General features: G+C 38.1%; 3 protein-coding genes across 4 annotated transcripts in view; 2 read left to right on the top strand and 1 right to left on the bottom strand.

The window, feature by feature from the left end:
• Positions 1-6: 6 nt before the first annotated feature.
• On the top strand, positions 7-3,579 carry LOC135140509 (WASH complex subunit 2-like). Its single transcript, XM_064071089.1, has 9 exons — positions 7-214; positions 264-589; positions 638-830; positions 977-1,205; positions 1,255-1,502; positions 1,553-2,469; positions 2,518-2,752; positions 2,798-3,356; positions 3,405-3,579. Exons 1-9 carry the CDS (start codon positions 95-97, stop codon positions 3,512-3,514), a joined length of 2,937 nt encoding a protein of 978 aa, XP_063927159.1. The 5' UTR covers positions 7-94; the 3' UTR covers positions 3,515-3,579.
• On the bottom strand, positions 3,570-7,021 carry LOC135140512 (vacuole membrane protein 1). 2 transcript variants are annotated; one of them, XM_064071096.1, is made up of 7 exons: positions 6,912-7,018; positions 6,487-6,698; positions 5,955-6,184; positions 4,848-4,993; positions 4,515-4,800; positions 4,304-4,463; positions 3,570-4,254 (listed from the first exon to the last, which is right to left on the bottom strand). In XM_064071096.1, the coding sequence occupies exons 2-7, from the start codon at positions 6,670-6,672 to the stop codon at positions 3,835-3,837; spliced, it is 1,428 nt and encodes a 475-aa protein (XP_063927166.1). In that variant the 5' UTR covers positions 6,673-6,698; positions 6,912-7,018; the 3' UTR covers positions 3,570-3,834. The 2 variants fall into 2 exon arrangements, with proteins under 2 accessions (XP_063927166.1, XP_063927167.1); XM_064071097.1 differs by lacking the exon at positions 6,487-6,698 and having other exon boundaries at positions 6,912-7,021.
• A 512-nt stretch (positions 7,022-7,533) lies between these two features.
• The window catches only part of LOC135140582 (uncharacterized), a 44,791-nt gene continuing 37,228 nt past the window's right edge, over positions 7,534-15,096 (top strand). The window contains exon 1 of the mRNA XM_064071192.1: positions 7,534-7,744. The gene's annotated coding sequence lies outside the window, so the exon portion shown is untranslated. The remainder of the gene's footprint in view (positions 7,745-15,096) is intronic.

The following is a 15,096-nucleotide window of genomic DNA, read 5'->3' as shown; positions in this document are numbered from 1 at the left end:
AACCCTCCTTGTCACCTGTCAAAACAAAATCAGCTGTTTTTGACTTTCCAACACAACAAAACAAATATCGAAGAAAGCTCGAAAACGTAAAATAATGTCTACGAACAAACCATGGGACCGCCCATGGTCCATGGACGAAATAATCGAAAATTCAGACAACTGGAGCATCGCCGGCGACGTAGCCCTCCTCAACACCCTCAAGGCTTTCGCCGACGTAAAATCCACCCCCAATGTCAAAATTCGTAATAAAATTCGACTTCCAGAATTTACTAACCCGCACGACCGAAATCAACGGTAATTTACAAAACTTAACCAACACTCTGGACCAAACGAGCCTACAGTTAAATATAGCCCAAAACGAGTTCCAGAGCTTGCGTAACACCCAATTCATCGAAAGTCGCGTTTACGAGGACGACGAATCCTTGCCTCAACCCGACGTGGAAAACAAAACAAAAGTGGAGGAAAAGAATGACCACACTGAAGACATCCGCCTCGCCGCTCTAAAAGGATTAGAAGTCCTGGACGAATATTTCGACAAAGTCGAAGTTTCAGTGAGCGACAGCGAAGACGACGACATCGATCTACCAAAGTACTTTTCACTCTCAAACCAATTTTGATACTTAACCTCACTTTTCAGCTACGTTTTGCGACCCAAAGACTTGTACATCCAGCGCCCCCTGCCCTACGTCATCGGCTCCGCCGACTGGCACAAAAACTGGCACGTGGGGCTCGAGGACTCGTCGAGCGACAGCGAAACCGAGAAAGTCTCAGACAAGTTCAGTGAAAGCGACTCCGAATCAGACTTGCCAATTATCCAAGATAGGTCACAGGTAACAGTTACATTTCATAGCGCGCGACTTCCACTCAACTTTTCCCATTACATTATCATAGTATTATGTGGTCTGTTAATTCTTTCTTTCATTTCTGTAATAGTTGTCTTAGTGGTGAAATGGGGAATGTTTGGTTCTTTTTTCAGATCAAAGGCACGTCTGACACGAGTTCCGAGTTAGATTTTTCGCAAAAAATCGAGCCCAAGCATAAGGACTTTTTCAACTCGAGCGATAGCGAGAACTCGGTGCAGGCGCCCGTTTCGAATAAGAGCTTCGCTGAACAGTTGGCGGCGAAATTGGGGCACGTGGTGAGTCAGGAGTTTGAGGAACCGGAGGTGAACAGGAGGCCAATACAAAACCAAACGACAAATTATGGTAATATTTTTGAAATTTTGTGTGACAAAAATCAGGTTTGTGGTTGAAGGCGACATATTTTTCGACGAACCGCCGCCCCTGGACGAGCCCAAAGGACCTTTTTCTCGGGGCAGAGGGTTGTTCGACGACGACGACGATGACGACATCTCCATCACAAAACCGCCAAATGAAAGTCCTAAATTGTCAAAAAGCAAAGGCCTGTTTGACGAAGAAAGCGACGAAGACATTTTCTCAAAGACAAAACCAGAAAAGCAGCCACTTTTTAGCGAAGAACCTCCGGCTTTAGACGAGAAAAAGGTACATTAAAACTTTTTTTTCCAATTAAAAAATGTTACATTTTCTTGTAGAAACCTGTAGGTGGGGTGTCAATTTTTGGAGGTGGCAACCTTTTCGATAAAAAGTTACTAAGAAGGCAGCAGAGTTCTGACGACGATGAAGAAGCAGAAAAAGAACACGCAGAGACAACGTCGAAAAAAGTTAATTTGTTCGACGACGATTCGCTCGGGGGTTCGTCAAAGACCGTAAAGACGGAAGAAAATTCCAGACGAAAAGTGAATTTGTTTGACAGCGACGAAGAAACCAACAATTTGTTCAATGATGACGAAAAACCCGAGAAACCAAGTCCTGTGAAATTATTTGCCGACAACGAAACACCAAAAGAAAATCCACAAGTACAACCAGAGAAAAAAATAAGTTTGTTTGACGACGACGACGACCTATTCAAAGACGATCTCTTCTCCTCCAACACAAAGAAGAGTTTTACTTCTTGTTTATTCGACGACATTCCCGGAGACGATTTGTTCTCTTCCAAACCCGAAGAGAAGCCGAAATTGTCTGGGAGTTTGTTCGACGATGTGGTGATTCCGGATGACAAAAACTCCATCAATGTAGACAATACAGATAATACAAACTCTGCTGATCCACCACGTCTGTTTAGCAACAACTTACAAGAAGTTACAGACGGTGATAAAGTTGTTGACGAAACCGACTTCTTCAAACCTAACCTCAAATTCGACAACAAGCCAAAATTGTCACTTTTCGATTCGCCGCCCCCGGAGCCCGACGACTTATTCGGCGAACTTCCACCAAAGACCGACTTCAGACCGAACTTACCTTTATTCGACCCCAGCCCGCCCCCCGACGACGATTGGGACACAAAATCCGACAACTTATCCGAACCTGAAGATTTCACCCAGGACTTCGAAACACCAACGCCGAAGACGAATTTGTTCAGCGAGGAGCCACCAGCACTGGACTTTGAACCGTAAGAACGCATTTTTGCCTAATATACAATTAAAAAAGTGTTTTAAAGGGGCCTGAAAAAACCGGGTAAATTAAAACATAACCTCAACATCAACGTTGGTGCTTTAATGCCCGGATTTGTCCCTCCAAAGCGGCCTGAAAAAAAATCCGACAAGGAAGTTCGCACGTCGGAGGATGACGTAACCCCAACGTCCACCAGGGTAGCTGTGACGTCACCGCGGAAAGTCGCGCCTGCGTCGTTCGACGACGCAGATAAAGTCGAAGTTCTTCAGAGCGTTACCAAAGTAATTTGATTCAATTTAAGAGTTTTGTGTAACTGGGTGTTTCAGGATAGGGCCAGGGTGCCCCTAAATAGGCGCCCGTCGACGCGGAGGGGGCGCAAAGCCGCTCTGGAGAAGTCATCGAGCGACTTTAAGCTAGACGACGAGCAAGAAGTCGCCAAAAATATTCCAAAACCAGAAACCGAAGACAAACAACCAAATAACTTCCTAGAACAACTACAAAGTAGTCTGGACGCTAAAACTAAACAAAGTTCTTTGTTCGACGAACACATTCCACAGCCAAAAATTGAAGATAAACCACCAAGTGACACAAAAAACAGTCACTTGGAGGTTAAAAGTTCGTTGTTTGACGAAGTGAAGACTGAAGATTTCTTTGAAACGTCGAAACGTGCGGATAGTTTGTTCGACACGCCGGAGAAAGTGCCCAAACCGGTGAAAGCGGACTCGTCGAAAACCAACATTTTTGATGAGGAAGACGACGACGACGATTTATTTTCAGTCAAGAAACCTATTTCTCAAGCAAAAACGAAGAAGTCGCTGTTTGACGACAACGAAGACGACGACGACGACGATATTTTCAAGAGTTTCAGTAGTGCGAGCGTTACGAGTAAGTCAACTCCGACTCTCCACTCTGATTTTGTCGTTTTGTTTACAGAAACCGAAAGTCGAATAGCCAAAGAGAAAAAAGTGCCGAAAGTCTCTTCTGTGAAGAAGCTGGAGAACACCCAACCCGACGACGATCCCTTGTCCGCTCTACTAAAATAGTGTTACTGTTATAAATAAAAATCGCCCTTGGTGGACGCACATGACATCAATCCGCTCTATAAATACCTTTTTTTTTATTTTTTTTGAAAACAAAACTAAATCACACATTGAAGGCAAGCTTCAACCACGCTAAAATTGACTAATGGTGATAAATTGGAACGTAAATACTTACACAATATCAAATACTCGCTTACAAGTACGCACATCGGAATGGTTCAACAAAAAACAACCTCCCAAAAAATTAAATAACAAAAAGAGAAATATAAATAAGTGTGAAAAATTGAACTAATGTAGTAATCAAGGCAAATCCCAACCGCCCTCTAGTCCTTGGCGACCTTACTCTTCTTCTTGTGTATCCTCTTGTGGTAACTCTGAGCAAACGAATTAACTATCGACACCACAAAGTACAAAATCATCGCCACGACGAACTTCTCGAAAATCGAGCCTAAAATATTCCCGCTGTCTCCCCCCGGCGCGCCCCCTTTGTGTAACTTGGCCTTCTGCCCGTCCAAGAACGCCTTGAAAGGTACTTGCAGTTTTTCCCCCACCACCGGCACGTACTTAAGCCACTGCAGCGCCGTCACGATCAGAGTTTCATTAAAGGCGATTATAACGAACAGCTTCTGGATGTGCATCTTGATGACGGCCTTCCCGATTAAAGTAGCTCCAAAGAAGGTCCAGAACGGCACCAGGAAGTGGCCGCAGGTGATGCCAGCCAAATCAAACAACGGATTTGGAATCTACAAATCCAACTCAATTATTTATTACTTTTGGTTTCGAAGTACTAACGCTAGCGCAGCCGAGGATCCCCAAGAAACCGACCCGCTGCACCAGCTCTTCGACGAAGAGTTTGCCCCGCTCGATGAGGGTGAGATCCTTTTTGTTGCTTTGTTTGCGCTTCAGCTCCTCGAACTCTTTCAAGTCGTCGTCGTCGTCGTCGGGGTCGATCCTGGAAAATACTAACGTGGTGGAAAATTCAACACACGAGGGAGCGTCGTACCCGGAAAGCCTCGCCGCTCTGGCCATGAAGTACGGCGGCAGTTCCCCTAGAGCGGTTCCGGCGCCCCAGCACATCGCCTCTAACCTCACTTTTGACATTATTGTTAAAATAGACACAGCCAACGGGTTACGTTCGTCCGGACAGATAATTTCGTCGGGATATGGGGGCTCCGGGAAATTTAACGATTCGCATTCGTAAGCGGCCAGAGTTACGGCAGCTATATGAGGTCCTAGATATAATATGAATGTGTGAAGTCCGGTTCCTAGGCCTACTGAGGATAATATGCCTGGAACAACTCGGGTATTTTTTGTTTTTGGGTTGGCGGAAAAATACCTAATCCTATCCAGTATGAACACCACAGAAGTTTCTTGGTTAGAACGTCAATGTAGGATTGGTGAGGGCCGGCAGTTTTTACCAACAGGTACGATAACAGAAATGAGATTGTTAGTAATAAAACGATTTTCTTATGTTCTAAGATCCTAAAAAAAGAAAGAAAGTTTTAATGGCATCAAATGGGTGATTTTTTCTGCACCAATAAATGTGAACAATATTCAGCTCCACACATATTTAATTAATACTGTTATCGACACTCGTAAAAATCTTTAAATTGGTTTTACATAAAACATCGCCGGTTCTTTTACGTCACGCGTGGGTTAAAAACGTCATTACGCAATTATCAAAGATACCAAAACATTTTTTTTTTTTCGTTATCTTTGATATATATTTATAAACATTATGCGACATATTTAAAATTCTTTTCGAATTATCTTTTAATACGTTCACAATTTATAGTGTGTTTGAGCGACGAATTAAATGATGTAAAGTTTTGTGATGACGTCATCAAATTTTTGAAACGGACAAACAAAACATTTTTAAATAATTAAATTTGTGACGCAACATCTGTGCTAAATTTAGAATAACTTTTTCCCTTAATTACAATATTACATTTAAAATACAGAATTTTAAAACTATCTCCACAAAGTTACATTAGTTGTAAAAGCTGTTGCTACTGTATAATAAAAAAATCAATACAAAGGTAATTCACTATACATTGACATGAATAATGTGTCTATTTCCATTAACATGAGTTATTAGGCCGAGACGTCACTCGAGAAAAAAACTCGAGTGTTCAGTGAAAACTACACTCACAAATCTAATAATCATTGTGAAGGTCACTAAAATTAATTCCTGATTACTCCTACTCAACCAAATCAGAACATTGTTATCACGCGACCAAAACACATACCCGTCTCTCTCGCACTCTTAATTATTAGGGAAGTAGTTGGGTCAATGTAACCAACTTGAACAAACAACTGCTTAAACTTTTAGTCTCAATTATCTCTAATAGAAATTATATTTGTTTGCCCATTTACTAAATAACGGTCTCCATACCGCTACATATTGATTGCTTCTTCTCCCACGTCATAAAACAAAACTCACCTTTTCCCATACGTCGTTAAGAGCACAAACACCTCCTTCGTTGAATATTCTATCGTCGTTATGGGTCTCTTCCACAACACCAGACTTTCTCTCTCTTTCCTTTCAGTTTCCTTCCGCGTCCTCTCCGTATCACTAAAATCACCCGACGACGTCTCCTCGGGGGTCACCGCAGTTCCGTTCGTGGAATTGTTCTTTCGTTTCGAGGTCATTTTGTACCCTAGTCTTTGTAGCTAAAAAGAAAGCACATGAAAGCCGACGAAAGCACCCCACAAAAAAGCAAAAAACAAACACAAAAAGGTAACTGCAACGCAAAAAAACAAGCGACATCGTCGACTTCGCCACTCTCGACGGTAATGATGCAGGCGTCCATCGCTTATCGCTATCATCGACCTTTCACATCCAATGACAAACTAAGCAACAAAAACGGAGAAGCGTCTACACAGCAGGAAGACGGGGCAAAATCGACAGCGTGTATCCCGACACACACAACTTGCTCCATTTTGCCTGCTTCCCATTCACTACGATCCCATACCAGCTCCGCTTTATTCCCGCTAGTCTTTTGTCCCCTTTTTCGGCACTCAATCTTGAGTTGCTCCTTGGTCATAGCCAGCAACTCGTCGGCGTCTTTCTTAATCGAGTTAGTCGGCACATTGACACCCTTACTGCCCGCAGAAACCGAATTCTGCGCCGCTTTCGACCGGTTTTTTTTCCCTGCCATCCGGTATCATATGGTCAGTTTTGAGGCTACAAAAAAGTACGTTTACTAAAATAGATTTTCGGCCAACGATGCATCTAGTAAAATTAGAAATCAGCCGGCGGTCGCTGCCAATTCGGCCCTGGAATTGTTATATTAAAAGTGCGAGGGGGATACATAACCTCAATTGACGCCTGTGGGGGGAAGCACGATAAGAAGCCAGAAAGCTAAAGGGGGCGCGTGGGGGCACGCCAACGACTTACTTTGCTTAATTAAATTAAAAAACTTAACTAAAATCACACATCACCAAAACACAAAAGTGGAGTGACGAACTGGTAGTGACGTCATTGACGTAACGCACAGCTGCCAACCACACAAACCAACCAACAAACAAACGACTCAAAAAACCAAAAAAGTCTCCTTACTTACCTTCAAATGACTCAAACTGCGTACTTGATTTTTAATTATTATTATAATTTGATGTTTAGAATTAAAAACTACGTCAACTGTTATAAATCGTGGTAAAAAATAAGTTGAGTAGGCAACCAACTATACACGTCGTCGCACATTTACTGGCCTAAATTACTCCTAGTTCAAGCACCTCGTCCCCAAAACCAAAATTTCGCCGGGAGCACCCAGTAACCGTCTTCTAATTACCGAAACCACGAAACCGCCGCAAATCATTTCCACCAGGCTGCTAATTGCGGGCTCACCAATTAGGACCCATCACCTGCGACCAAAACCAAGAGCAATTATTTCAAACATAACCCATGAAAGCAGCAGCCAGAGCGCCAAAGCTCGTACTACCATCATAAAAGTCCCATAAAGCATTGACCTTCCAACACAAATTCATAGTCGGGCCCACCATCGCCACCACTCCACCTGTAGCCAACTCGACATACCTGTTGGGTTCAGACGGTGATGGTAATTGTACCATGAAAGAGGTTTAGCGTTCCATCTGAGCGAAAAAAACGCCAGTTTCGTCGAAAATCGGTGTTTCGCGGGTGCGTTTTCTCGAAAAACACAGTGACTGGGTGGTGAATTTGTAGTTTAGTGCGATTTTTTTGGATTTTAAGCGCTTTGGATTTAATCCGTGGTAAGTGGGAGAGGGGGTGTAGCGTCGGTGTACCAAGCACAACATTATTTTTCGATTTTTAATAAAGAATGGTGGTTTGGAATGAGAAAATGGTTAATTGGAAGAATTAGCATGAAAGTAAATTATACGGTTGTGCTTGAACTTTAGAAAAACATCCGGTGTCTGGGTAGACTACGAACGATGCGTGTTGCTATTAAAAATAAATTAAATGTTATCATGATCCACGATTTTGTGTGAGAATGTCAGAAATTGTGACTTTCATTTTTAGACGGTTTGTGTTTTTTGGTGTGTGTGTTGTAATTTGTGGTTTGGTTGAGAATTATGTAATTTCAAAATTTTAAATTTTTTCTTGGTAGATGCGAAGAAAACGTTAAGTAGAAAAGCGTGATTGGGGTTATAGAAAGTTAGTTTTGTCGTTTGAATTTTAGCAGCAGTTCTAAAATTGTAGTAGGGTTTTCTTGTTGTAAACATTCGATAATATAAATTTAAAATTAGTTATTAACATATTGTTGTTCTATAAACCCGTGTTAGTTCACTTTATTATTCCATTAATATGCAAATCTTAATCAGGTTTTCGCAGATAAAATCATTGGGTGATTTTTGCGAATATTATTTTCAAAAAGCAAGCGGCAATAATAATTACAAACCACGACGACGATAATCTTCATACCAAAATTATTATATCATTTAGTCATTTTATCACACATCTCTTAACTTATTAAACCTATCTTGATATTTTGACATTTCCACCACAAAAAACCCATTATATTCCCATTATCTTTGTTAAACACGTAAAATTGCGAACGCAAACAACCTTCACTCCTCAGATCCGCATAATGAATTTTTTCTTATCTCTCAGCTCCATTCTTTCATTAAGTGATCACATAATGACTTCACCTCCACCAAAAAAACCATCATCACCCAACTAAAATATCTTCTCTACCGTCATCAGCCGACTACAAACGGTAAACCGAACCTCTTCAAGGAAATCAAGATTCCTCACCCAAAATAATAATAAAGACTTGAAGATGCAGCATTACGTACCACCTGAAGAATTCCTATTCCGCAACAATCGTGGCAAAAATCACACCAAAATTCAGGATCGCTCTAATTAATTAAAAATTCCGAGCTTCGGTTTCTCAACGGTTATTATTTAATGCAATTACCGAAGACAATGGCTTTTGCAACGAAAACCGTGGGCTCAGAGCTATTGTCAAAGCGTTATGAAACGACATCACGTACGTTGGAAAGGACGATCAACCGAAAAATCATAGCGCACGGTTTCCTGCACGACCGGTTGTTGCCCAATCGCCAATAACAACCAGCAACCACTAATAAAGGATGCGAATTTCACCTTAATTAATCGATTTTTAGAAATTGGTTGACAGGTTTGGCACTAGGCCCGGTTTACACCGGCCACTTTTGCGAAATCTTTTAAGTGGTGTGACTGCTGGCTGCGGTATTGTTAAAAAGGTCAAGTGTGTGATTTTAGGTCACGTGCTGGTAATTACAGAGCGACAATGTAAATGTGTGCTATTAGTATTTCAAATACGACATAATATCCGAGCATTCAAGAGCACTTTCACGTTAACTAATGCGTACTTTCGAAGAACAAAAAGACGGCGTTGGAGTGCTGTTGATGTTGGGAACTGTTGTGTAATGGGGAAACCGCAAATTTGTTGGGTACATTTTTCCGAGTGATAATTTCCCGGTATTATGGATGCAGTTCGAGAAGTGCGTTTAATTAGATCGTTAAGGCAGTAGTTAACGGAGCATGTAATGAGGAGGTGGGTTTGTTGTGGACGGAGTGGTTTCGCTTACCATTGGTATCGATGATTTTGAAAATTGTTACACGTTATATTTTTGTAATCAGCATATCGAGATCTATATCCCAGAATTTTTTGCGGATTTTTGGACAACTTTCAAAATCTCAAAATTTTAATATGAAAATTTCGACCCATTTTCGAAAATTACCTAAACAAATTTTCTTGTAGATTTCGATCTACAGAAATTAATTTCGGCCTCCTACCATTTTGAACAGGTTTAGAAATGTTGGCGTTACAAAACGAGGTCAAGTACAAGCCGGCCACAATTTCACATCACCCAGTATATGCATAAACAACCCATAAACACACGGTGCCGCCTTTAATCAATAAACAACAACCAATTATTAATAAAATCCCCATAATTCTGCTCAAGAATCTCGATTTCCTTGAAACCATACATCTGTCCGCGCTTTCAATCCCCCCAGGCTTGCCACCTCCATAAATCAAAAAAAACTTTTCTTTTTCGATTCTTTGCGGCGAAATCGTCCATGTCTTCCGCGTCTGGTGACCTTCCGGCATGACCGGCGATTTTTCAAATCCATACACCCACAAACCAAACGTGGCAACCGTGTCAAGTGGGCGGTTCAAATCCACCCATAGAAACTCGAAATAAACAAAATTTTTAATTGAAAGTATGAAAAAACGTCTCATGATTGATTTCCAAACTTTCACATCATTAATTACGTTTCCGCAGCGCGTTTCCTTGTCGCTCCGCTGGAACAAAATTCCCCAAAAGCCAAGGTCGCTCTCCCCATAAATTTCATACTTTCTTGGTTTTTTAACGCGAAAACGGTGTTGAAAGCAAAATGAAACGCACCGCTAATCAGTTAAGTAAACAACAAATCTATTCTTTCCGACTTTCGATGGCCAGGACACTTGTTACGTAAAATAAAAAAACTACTGGGTGACAAAAACTCTTAAGCCATTACTATTCACGAAGTACCGTTACGTGTAAATTAATTAAAATGTGAAGATCGCTAACCCATAAGCCTACTTGAGGATTGTTTACGGTCGGTCGTGGCTGGCGGATTTTTGAATCGCGTTGGGTTTTATTCAATTCTGACAAAACAATGGGGTTCGAGAAAGCCAGACACGACTTGAATTGTTGGTTAATTCCAAATGACACATCGTTTTTTGCGCTTGAAAGTTGAAAGAGCGCCTAATTGAAACTGCTGAGCCCGGTATGGGTATGCGGTTTCTAGCGGACAAAGAGGAGGTGGCGAAAAAAGTGACCTTTATTTTGGTAAAAGTGCATTGTCGAAAAGGAGCGAGTTAGTGGCCTTTACGTCAGTCAGGAAAGGAATGCGAGGGTGTGATACAGGTTTAATGAGCTGGTTGTGTGGAGGGAATTTGGAGGATTTTTGGTGGTTGCTATGGGTTCTGGTTGGGAGCAAAACGTCTCCGGTGTGATGGGAACTAAGGTTAATTCGCTTGATCTTCAATGTGAGCTTGACCAACTTCCTGACCAAATACAAGGTCGTAGGAGCAACATTACAATAAAATTTAAAAAAGTGCATGAATATTCTAAGATTCTCGAAATGTTATGTTGTGAGTTTAGTACTTTTAAGGTTTTCGCTGACTCAGCATTTTTATTTTCAAAAATTTAAATCCATGTCTTGAGATGTGGAATTTCCGGTGACCCTGTTTAGCTTGAAAGGTTAACTTTAGTTTAGTTTACATTACAAACTAGTCTTCGTTTTCCACAAATCATAGAACTTATATTTCGTGTTTTGGACCTACGACATCATGAATTTCTTTTGTTAAAAAAAATCAGTTCTGCCCTTAAATTAGCGTTTAGAAATTTGTTAGAATTTCATTAAAAAATGGAAAAATGGACATTTCAAAGTTTAAACTGATAAAGTTTTTCGGTATTTTGATACCTAATTCTTGCAACTCAAAAAGTCACAAATAAAAAAAAAGGTTTAAAAAATGCTAGAAATTTTAAAGATTCTGAGGGTCCTAAAGTCTCGAGAAAATCTAGCTTTAAAGATCTTGAAAATTCTAAACTTGTAATAATTTTTAAATCTTAAAAATATTTAATGATTCTAAAGATCGTAAAGATCGACTCCAGATATTCTAAAGATCGTAAAGATCCGATAAATCAGAAAGATTAGAGAAATTTCAAATTGTAAATAAACTGAAGTTCCAAGATTCTACATATCAGAAAAACCTAACAAAATCCTAAAAATTTTAAAGATTCTGAGAACCCTAAAGATCCTGGAAATTCTAAACTTCTAAAGTGTTCAAAGTACCTAATGATTCTAAAGACCCCAGACAATCTCAAGGTCGTAAGATCCGATAAATCAGAAAGATTAGAGAAATTCCAATTGGAAATAAACTGAACTTCTGAAATTATTCTTAAATTATTTTGAATGATCCAATAAAATCCTAAAAATGTTAAAGATCCTTAGGATCCTAAAGTTCCTAGAAATTCTAGAGAGTCTTAAACAGTCTGGAAATCCTAAAGTGTCCAAAATGTCCAATGATTCCAAAGACTTCAGACATTCTAAAGACCTTAAATAGAGAAATTCCATCTTGTAAATGAAATAAAGTTCTAAGATTCTACATAGGTATAAGAAAAATCCAGCAATAAAGATCTTGCTAAAGTTTCCAAAAATTCTAAAGAGCTTTAGAGAGCCTGTAAACTCTAAACTTCTAATAATTCTAAAGCGTCCAAAATGGCCTATGATTCTAAAGACTCCAGATAAAGACCTTAAAGATGCGATAAATCAGAAAGATTAGAGAAATTCCAAAATGTAAATAAACTGAAGTTTTAAGATTCTATATCGGTATGAGAAAGATCCAACAAAATCCTAAAAATTTTAAAGATTCTGGAAATTTCTAATAATTCTAAAACGTCCAAAATGTCCAATAATTCTAAAGACTTTGGACATTCTAAAGACCTTAAAGATTCAGGAAATTCTAAACTTCTAATAATTCCAAAGAGTCCAAAATTTTCAATGGTTCTAAAGGCTCCAGATGTTTTAAAAAATTTAAAGATGTGATAAATTAGAAATATTAGAGAAATTCCAAATTGTAAAAAAAATTGAAGTTCTAAAATTTCACATATCAGAAAGATCCAACAAAATCCTAAAAAAATTTGAATACTCAGAGTGTCCTAGAGTTCCTACAGATTCTATAGAGCTGAAAATCCTAAATTTGTAATAATTCTAAAGTGTCCAAAATGTCCAATGATTCTAAAAACTGCAGACATTCTAAAGACCTTAAATAAAGAGATTTCAAAGTTTTAAGATTCTACACACAAGAAAGTTCCAAGAAAATCCTAATTTTTTTTAAAACCCTGAAAGTCCTAAACCTTCTATAAATTCTAGAGAGCCTTGGTATCCTAAACTTTTAATAATTACAAAGTGTCCAAAATTTTCAATGATTCTAAAAGCTCCAGATCTTCTAAAATCCTTAAAGATCCTATAAATCAGACAGATTAAAGAAATTCCAAATTGTAAATAAATTGAAGTTCTAAGATTCTACATAATACGAAAGATCCAACAAAATCCTTAAAATTTTAAAGATCCTAGAAATTATACAGAGTTTTAAACACTCGGGGAATCTAAACTTCTAATAATTCTAAAACGTCCAAAATGTCCAATGATTTTAAAGACTCCAGACATTCTAAAGACCTTAAAGATCCTAGAAATTCTAAACTTCTACTAGTATTTCCACAGTGTCCAAAATTTTCAATGATTCTAAAGGCTCCAGATATGCTAAAAAGCTTAAGAATGCGATAAATCAGAAAGATTAGAGAAATTCCAAATTGCAAAAAAATTTGAAGTTCTAATATATTCCTAAAAAATTTGAAAACCCAGAGTCTCCTAGAGTTCCTAGAGATTCTATACAGCCTTAAAGAGCTAGAAAATCCCAAATTTTGAATAATTCCAAAGTGTCCACAAAGTCCAATTATTCTAAAGACTCCAGACATTCTAAAGGCCTTAAATAAAGAGATTCCGAACTGTAAATAAAATTAAGTATTAAGATTCTACATCTACATACAAGAAAGATCCAAGAAAATCCTAAAAACTTTAAAAAACCCCAAGAGTCCTAAATCTCGTAGAAATTCTAGAGAGCCTTAGAGAGCCTGATAAACCTAAACTTTTGATAATTCTAAAGTGTCCAAAATGTGCAATGATTCTAAAGATTTCAGACATTCGAAAGACCTTAAAGATCGTATGAATCAGAAAGATTAAAGAAATTCTAAATTGTAAATAAACTGAAATTCTAAGATTCTACATAATACGAAATATCCAACAAAATCCTAAAAATTTTAAAGATCCTGAGGATTCCAAAGATCCTAAAAATTATAGAGAGCGATAAACGCCCTGGAAATCTAAACTTCTAATAATTCTAAAGCGTCTAAAATATCCAATGATTCTAAAGATTTGACACATTCTAAAGACCTTAAAGACCGTGGAAATTCTAAACTTCTAATAATTCCAAAGAGTCCAGAATTTTCAAGATATTCTAAAGACCTTTAAAGATGCAGGAAGATTAAAAAAATTCTAAATTGCAAATAAACTGAAGTTTTAAGATTCTATACCTATAATAGATCCAAAAAATCCTAAAATTTTAAAGATCCTGATGATCCTAAAGCTTCTAGAAATTATAGACACATTTAAACGCCCTGGAAACCTAAATTTCTAATAATTCTAAATCGTCCAAAATGTGCAATGATTCTAAAGACTCTAGACATTCTAAAGACCTTAAAAAGATCTGTATCCTGGAAATTTTAAAGTTTTAATAATTCCAAAGAGTCCAAAATTTTCAATGATTCTAAAGGCTCCAGATATTCTAAAAACTTTTAATAATCCGAAATATCCAGTAATTCTAAACACTGTAGAGTCTAGACGTTCTAAAGACCTTAAAAATTCTAAAAATAAAAAAAATAGATAAAAATAAATTGTAAATAAACTGAAGTTCCAAAGTTCTACATATCACAAAGATCCAAAGATCCTTAAAAATCCTAATAGTCCTAAAGTTTCTAGAAATTCTAGAGAGAATTTTTAATAATTGTGAACTGTCTAAAATGTCCAATGTTTTTAAAGACTCAGATATTCTAAAGACCTTAAAGATGCGATAAATCGGAAAGTTTAGAGAAATTCCAAAATGTAAGTAAATAAACTGAAGTTCTGATATTCTACATATTATAAGAAAGATCCAACAAAATTCTAAAAATTGTAAAGATCCTGAGGGTTCCAAAATTTCTAGAAATTCTAGAGAGCTTCAAAGATCTTGAAAATTGTAAACTTCTAATAATTTGAGTTCAAAATTTTCAGTGATTCTAAAGGCTCCAGACATTTTAAAGACCTTTAAAGATGCAGGAAGATTAAAAAAAATCTAAATTGCAAATAAACTGAAGTTTTAAGATTCTATGCCTATAATAGATCCAAAAAATCCTAAAATTTTAAAGATCCTGATGATCCTAAAGATTCTAGAAATTATAGACACATTTAAACGCCCTGGAAACCTAAATTTCTAATAATTCTAAATCGTCCAAAATGTGCAATGATTCTA

This window comes from Zophobas morio, unplaced genomic scaffold (genome assembly GCF_036711695.1).
Source record: "Zophobas morio isolate AGI-343-1 ecotype UQ-CSIRO unplaced genomic scaffold, CSIRO_AGI_Zmor_V1 ptg000040l, whole genome shotgun sequence".
Taxonomy (NCBI): domain Eukaryota; kingdom Metazoa; phylum Arthropoda; class Insecta; order Coleoptera; family Tenebrionidae; genus Zophobas; species Zophobas morio.
The sequence above is the reverse complement of the archived record's forward strand: the minus strand, read 5'-3'. Positions and strand labels throughout refer to the sequence as shown.

Excerpts from the sequence above, each read along its gene's own strand:
- LOC135140512 (XM_064071096.1), bottom strand. The coding sequence starts at position 6,672 with ATGGCAGGGAAAAAAAACCGGTCGAAAGCGGCGCAGAATTCGGTTTCT. Across the intron at positions 4,994-5,954 it reads TTAACGACGTATGGGAAAAG|GATCTTAGAACATAAGAAAA; the intron begins GTGAGTTTTGTT and ends TTCTTTTTTTAG. Across the intron at positions 4,801-4,847 it reads TTCATACTGGATAGGATTAG|GCATATTATCCTCAGTAGGC; the intron begins GTATTTTTCCGC and ends GAGTTGTTCCAG.
- LOC135140509 (XM_064071089.1), top strand. The coding sequence starts at position 95 with ATGTCTACGAACAAACCATGGGACCGCCCATGGTCCATGGACGAAATA. Across the intron at positions 831-976 it reads TTATCCAAGATAGGTCACAG|ATCAAAGGCACGTCTGACAC; the intron begins GTAACAGTTACA and ends TTCTTTTTTCAG. Across the intron at positions 2,470-2,517 it reads CCAGCACTGGACTTTGAACC|GGGCCTGAAAAAACCGGGTA; the intron begins GTAAGAACGCAT and ends AGTGTTTTAAAG.